At 35.5% G+C, this 7,134-nt stretch overlaps 1 protein-coding gene across 2 annotated transcripts in view; it reads left to right on the plus strand.

The window, feature by feature from the left end:
• The window catches only part of Ifrd1 (interferon related developmental regulator 1), a 44,756-nt gene extending 38,723 nt beyond the window's left edge, over window positions 1-6,033 (plus strand). For both annotated transcript variants that reach the window (XM_027932738.3, XM_027932736.3), the window contains 3 exons: window positions 2,459-2,587; window positions 2,958-3,053; window positions 5,252-6,033. In XM_027932738.3, the coding sequence (XP_027788539.1) occupies window positions 2,459-2,587; window positions 2,958-3,053; window positions 5,252-5,341 (315 nt within the window). In that variant the 3' untranslated portion in view covers window positions 5,342-6,033. The remainder of the gene's footprint in view (window positions 1-2,458; window positions 2,588-2,957; window positions 3,054-5,251) is intronic.
• Window positions 6,034-7,134: the final 1,101 nt, after the last annotated feature.

Genomic DNA, 7,134 nt, shown 5'->3' on the forward strand with positions numbered 1-7,134 from the left:
TATCAAGTCTTTTGTCTCTACTCCTCAGCTCTGCTAAAATTTGAAGCCATTCTCATCCTCTAGTCTGTCTACCCTTCTAGGCCTTACCTAACCTTTCTTCTTCATCTAAGAATTTGAGCCCCTTTGTTCTTGCATTGAGCTTCCTGTTATTCTAGCTTCTGCTTCAAGTGTAGCTATCATTCAGTGTACCTTCAATCTACCTGTCAAACCTCCTTGCTAAGTGTTACGTCCCCATCCTCACCTGCCCCTCCATTGGAATCTAGTTTTTTCTAAAGGATCCTGCTTCCTTGATGAATCTTTCAAATAAAGGCTGCTGAACTGCCATAGAGGAGAATTAAGCATCTTGCAATAGTGGCCTCCACACCATTTCTTTTTATCCAAAAACCTTTCTTGAAGCTCATGTATTCCTTAAATCTGTAAGCATATTAGGTACTTTGTCATATGGTTTTATTATTTTAGTTTCATTATTAGTTTCACTCTTAAGCAATACAGCTATCTCCTTTTTAGGGAAAAGGGAATTAAGAACCATAAGTAGCAAAGCCAAAATTTAAACACACTGTGCTTTGCTTTTTCAGCAGGGCCAAATGTCAAGTGAGAGAGTGAATGTTTCAAATAGATCTGTCAATTGGCCATTGATGACCTTTTATAAGTGCAGCTTCAGTAGAGTGGTGGAAGAAAAGCCAGATTGAAGTGAATTAGAAGTGAATGGAGAGCTGGGTGCAGTAGTGCATGCCTGTAATAGCAGTAATTTGGGAGGCTGAGGTGAGAGGATTGCAAGTTTGAGGCCAGCCTCAGCAAGTTAACAAGGCCCTGTCTTAAAATTTAAAAAATAATTAAATGAAAATGACTGGGATGTAGCAGCTCAGTGGTAAAGCACTCCTGGGTTTAATCCCCAGTTCTGGGGATTTAAAAAAAAAAAAAGTAAATGGGGAGTGAATAAGTGGAGACAATATATCTATCCCAGCTGTTCTTTTAAAATGCATAAGCAGTAGAAAAAGGAAGAGAGTTGATAGCTATAGGGCTGGATTGTAGAGTTTGTTATAGAGAAAATTTGAAAATATAAGAGAAAGATTGGGATTCACCTTGAATTAAGGAGCAAAGGTGTGGGGTCTGTTACATTTAGGATGGAGAGAGGAATAGATAAGGATGCAGCTGAATTTATAGAGGTTGGGTGGATGGGAAATAAGAGTTCTTCCCTGGTGTCTCAGTGTTTTCTGAAACAGAAGTTGAAATAGAACGTGACTTTTTTTTTTTTTTTTTTTTCCAGTTATTGCTAAACCAGAGTCTTGTATGTGCCTTACAGACATGTTTTCTCTTGTCCCCCTAGTAACTCTCACATGGTATAGGTATAGGTAGCCTCTTTTTGTGGGCAAAGGAGCAGACTCGAGGAGGTTAAATCAGAAATTGCAAGGTAGTGAATGGTATGTCCATGTGTAGTAGTCACATTATTTTCTACTACATTGTATTCTGTGTCTACTGAGAGAGGAGGGAGGGCCTGGGTAGCTGTAGGGTGGGTAGTTGATCTCAAGTTTCATCACCTTCTTTTTCCTTTCCCTATGATAGTCAGATGATCTATTTCTGGTTATTCTTAAATATTCACAGTTCTTTAAAAAATTAAGTAGCCAGTTTTCTTCTACCGAGTTCTGTTGCCTTTCTGGGTGACATTATCCATCAGGAAAGCCCTATCTTATATTTGTTCCATTGACTTTGTTTCCATTTCTCTTGGTCCATATCATCATGGCTCTCAGAAATGGTCTCCTGGCAAAATAGTTCCATTTCTGAAATCTTAACCTCACTCAGGTGCTACCTTTGGTTTTCTTAATAAACTTAGTTTGAGACCTATTGGAGCCTCCTGGTTGTTGGATCTCCTTTTGCTTGGTCTTTCCACCCTAATCTTTACTTCTTTCCCTAGATCCCTTCTGCTCATCAGTTCACCACTTGCCTTGTGCCATTTTTGTCTTTCAGATTACTCAACAGCCTTCTTCCCTTCTCTTGGACCCATTACAAACATTTGATCTCTTTTCTAGTTTCTTTTTTTTTTTTTTCTTTTTTCTTTTTCAGTACCAGGAATTGAACCCAAGGGCACTTAACCACTTAGCCACATCCCCAGCCCTTTTTTATATTTTATTTAGAGACATGGTCTTACTGAGTTGTCTAGGGCTTTTTTCCTAGTTTATTGAGTGCTTTCAAAATTATTTTAAGTGTTCTCCACAGTACAGTTTTGTCATTCATATTTATTCTAACTTAGTTGTATCTTTAAATCTACATAGTTAGACAAATTCTGTACCCTAACCCAGGATAGTAATTCTTGTCTGTCCACATCTCAGATATGGAAGTATCAGTTTAAAATATTGCTCAAGTATCTCAGCATGTATCTTGTCTGTTTAGAAATTGTGTTTATATAATGTCTTTGGGCCATTTTTAGTGCTGGTGATGATTTGCCTCTTCTTTTGGCTAGGAACGGGATTTTCCAACAGAAACTGTTAAATTTGGTCCTGAACGCATGTATATTGATAGCTGGGTCAAGAAACACACCTATGACACCTTTAAGGAGGTTCTTGGATCAGGAATGCAATACCACTTGCAGGTGAGTGAGTGATACCTTTCTACATATTTACTTATAAATTAGGGAGCTGCTTTGAATGTAGATCACTTTGAAGTTAATTGAGTATCCAGAAAGCTTTCACGTGTTAGAAAAAAGTAAATTTACTTTTGAAAGTAAAATGGAATACATCTGAAACAATTTTTGTATAAGTCCGGAATGTTATTGATAACTTTTTATGAAAGCAAATAGCTTCACTTAGATCTCTTGGATTCAAGGCATTGGAAAATAATTTACCTTTTTATTGAGAAACAAAAAAAGTATAGGTCCCACATAACTTCTATTAATCAGATTTGTTAGTAGTGAAAGAGTTGTGATATTTAATATTGAGCCTTATCTCTTTTTCTTATACAAGTCAAATGAATTCCTTCGCAATGTATTTGAACTTGGACCCCCAGTGCTGCTTGATGCTGCAACACTTAAAACAATGAAGATTTCTCGTTTTGAAAGGGTATGTTTTGTTTTTGTTTTTAATAGAATTAAATACACCAAAGAAAACTGAATCTAAAGATTTGATTCTGCCTGATGACAGGAGAACTGTGTCTACTGCTAAATGGAAATTTTAGTTTTTCATAATGTTCTACACATAATAACTGTACTAAAAGTGTGGAAGCTTTATTGCATTTAGAGTGTAGGGGGTTTTGAATAAAATTTTTTTACCCATAATCCTACTACCATAACATAGAAATGAGTATTTACACATATTTCCTTTGTATAAAGTAATAGCTTACTTGGTACTAGATTCATTTTACAAAAGAGGAAAATTGCTTGGGAGTTTGTACCATCAAATAGTGACTCATGTTATTTTCACTTTTTTTTTTTTTAAACACAGGGACAGTTTACCATTGAGCTACATCCTCAGCCGTTTTTATTTTTTATTTTGAGACAGGGTCTCACTAAGTTGCATAGGCCCTGTGAAGGTGCTGATGCTGTCCTGGAACTTTGGATCCTCTTGCTTCAGCCTCCCGAGTTGCCGGGTTTATAGGCATCCCCACCACACCTCCCACTCACTCACTTTTAACATTTCAAAAATCTTTTAATTGTATTTGTTCTTTTTGTTGTTGTTTGTTTGTTTAAATCAATGTAGATTGTTTTAAGTGTGCAATTCAGTCACATTTAAACATTTCCATGACCTCAAAAGAAAACCTTTTACCTGTAGGCAGCCAGCCATTCCATATCTGGCTTTTCCCTTAGACACTGGCAAGCTCTATCTGTCCTGTCTCTGCAATTACCTGATCTGGATTTTTCATATTCATGGAAGGATGCAACATGATCTTTTGTGTCTGACTGTTTTCACTTGACATAATGTTGTCAAAGTTCATCCATATTGTGGCATGTATCAGAATTTTATGCCTGGCGTGGTGGTGGCACACCTATAATCTCAATAGCTTGGGAGGCTGAGGCAGGAGGATCATCAGTTCAAAGCCATCCTCAGCAATTTAGTGAGGCCCTAAGACACTTAGCAAGACCCTGCCTCTAAATGAAATGTAAAAAAGTCTTGGGGATGTGGCTCAGTAGTTAAGCACCCCTGGGTTCAATGCTAGTACCAAAAAAAAAATTTCACTCCCTTTTTTTGGTTGAATAATATTCTATTATATGGATATGCCTTGGTTTGCTTTTCCATTTGGTTTGCTTTTCCATTTATCAGTTTATTTAGGTTTTTAACCCCTTTCAGCCTTTGTGAATAGAGCTGTTATAAATATTCACATAGAGCTTTTTGTTTTCTTTTTGATGTTGGAGGGTTATATAAATAAGAGTGGAATTGCTGGGTCATATGGTCATTGTATATTGAATTGTTTCAGAAACCACTAGACTATTTTCTGTAGTTGCTGCATCATTTTTACATTTGTGCCAGTAGAGTTTAAATATTCCATTTTCTCCATTCCTCATCAACACTTGTTATTGTTTGTTTAAAATTTTTATTATAGCCATCTTAGTTGGGTACATCTTCGATATTTTTATTGAACTTTTATATTTAATCTGTTTATCTTAGTGGGTACTTGAAGCGTTCAATATTTTATTGAACTTTTATATTTAATTGAGATGTGATTATTGGATAGTTTAAAACTTTCTAGTAAATATTAAACATTACACATACTTTAAAATAAATAATTTCTTCAAGGAAATTTCCTACATGGAAATAAAAGGTCAGATTGTGACTTTTTGATGTGTTTTGCCAAATTATTTTCCAAAGATATCCTGTCATTTTAAATTTCTTCAGTAGTGAATGAAGGCATGCAGCTATACCACACAGATTTGACAGCTTTGGGTTTTATAATTTTAAAAATTTGTTAATTTAATAGGTATTAAAATGACACTTTCTTTCCTTATTAATTGACAAGTGGGTAGGACTTCTTCACATTAGACATGATTCATCTTTTTCTTGATCAGACTAATTGATGCCATTTTTTTCCTTTTTGATTGGAATTTACTTGGTAGTTTACAAAGTTGGTTAATAATTTTCTAAATATGGAGTAGCCATGAATTGTTAATTTTCTCATTTACTCTTCTTGTTTGTAAACATTTAAAATATTAATAGGGTCAGATTAGTTCATTTCTTTCCTTTATGATTTGCCCTTTCCCCCCATCTTTAAGAATATTTTATTAAGTTTTATTGATTCACATGTATTTTCCTGTTCTTCATTTCAGCATTTATACAATTCTGCAGCTTTCAAAGCTCGAACAAAAGTACGAAGCAAATGTCGAGATAAGAGAACAGATGTTGGAGAATTCTTCTAGATTTCTAGCGCTTGCCAAATATTTTCTAATTTTTTCTTTTTTTTAATTTTTAGCTATTTCTAATGTACATGAACTTTAGAGACCATTTTTATCTTGGGTCAACTTAGATAATTTTTATAGTAAGGGTGGGTTATATTCCTCATAATTTAATGTATAGTATTGTAAATGATGATTTCTGATTATTGAATATTCTCTGTAAATATCATCAGTAAACATGAATAAAGTGTTCATAATGTTTGGTCACATTCTATTCATGAAAAGAGCAAAAGGATGGTATTTCACTTCATGTCAAGATACAAAAAGTTAGACAAGATTTAATGTCTTATACTGTTGTCAAAAATACTGACTGATTATAATGGTGTGTACCTACAAGTTCTTAACTTAATCTCTTAAATATAAGTTTCTGATACAATTTTTGGGAGCTAGTTCCTCTGGAAAAGCTGCTGTGGTTTGAATTTTAAATGAATTGTAGCTTTTTAATTTTCATTTTGTCACTGGGATCAACTAAAGGTATTATACCATGAGACTTTACAAATGCTGCACTTACAGGCCATTCATTTCAGCTGTTTGGGATTCATGGTGTATTAATTAGCCTATGTCAGAAATAACCTCTGAGAGCAGTAACACTATTTTGCTGTATGAAACCTTGTTATTTTTATTTTGAAATAAATAAAGATGTTTGCTCACTGAAAGCGCTTCTTTTTTACTAACAGAAACATTACTTACAGCTTTGAGGCACAGAGTTCAAGTTACTCAAGCCAGGTAGGAAGGGAGTGAGACAAAGTTTTATTTCTGTATTTGAAAATATTACTATGTAAAAAACCTGCAGCATTGTATAATTGGGATTAAAACTACTGAGAATATTATTACTAGGTTGTCGTTATGATGAGATGTTTTATTTTATGAAAACTTGAATACTATTGACAATGCATTAAAATTTAATTGTTAAAATCATATAGCTTAAGCAACAGATGCAGTTTAGAATCCATATACCCGTTCCTTTGATTTTCTTGCTGTAGAAACAGTGAGGGATGGGAATTGTGTACATTGTAGAAAGAAATGTCAAAATCACTTCAGATTTTTTTTCCAAAATAGTGTTTTTCCCTCCCACATCCCCAACTGTTGAGAGCCACAGCCAAAGGGGCCCCAGCAAACTTGCAGCTGCCAGCTGATGATTGGCTCACAGTGCCCTAGCAACATCTAGCTGATTGGCTCCTCTTCGGTGATGCTCATTGGGCTGTTTCCCTGCCCTTTCAGACCAGGGAGCTGCTCATTGGGGGACTTTTTTGGCTCCACCCACGTGATCCAGCCAATCGGCCTCAAGAGCAGGAGGAGTGGGGGAGGTTGAGTGGCTTGTGGGAGGCGGGTGGTGGCCTTGGGCTCTCAGGGTTTTTCCTGAGGAGCTATGTGGTGTGGTGTGTGTGTTCTAAAAATAAAGTTCGTTTCCTTTGACAAGTGGCTCCTGAATTGTGCCCAGCCAGACTGCGGCACCCAACAACTCCTGGAAGGTGTGATGTACCTACTAATTGAAAATCATTGGCTGGCTATGGTGTCACTTATGGAATTCCATCCCTCTGATACAACACAGTAGGAAACAGATTGGAATCTAAAACTTAGGTCTGTTTATTGTTACTTCTTTATATTCCAAGTAGGCTACAATCATGGAAGAGACTTCAAATAATAGGGTTTTTTCCCTACATTTTCTGTTTCATGTTTATATAATATTTTAAAATATTATTGGATTTTTATTTACACACATAGTTTGATAATACCTAAAGGCTTATAAGGACACT

The sequence above is a fragment of the Marmota flaviventris genome, chromosome 1 (assembly GCF_047511675.1).
Source record: "Marmota flaviventris isolate mMarFla1 chromosome 1, mMarFla1.hap1, whole genome shotgun sequence".
NCBI lineage: Eukaryota > Metazoa > Chordata > Mammalia > Rodentia > Sciuridae > Marmota > Marmota flaviventris.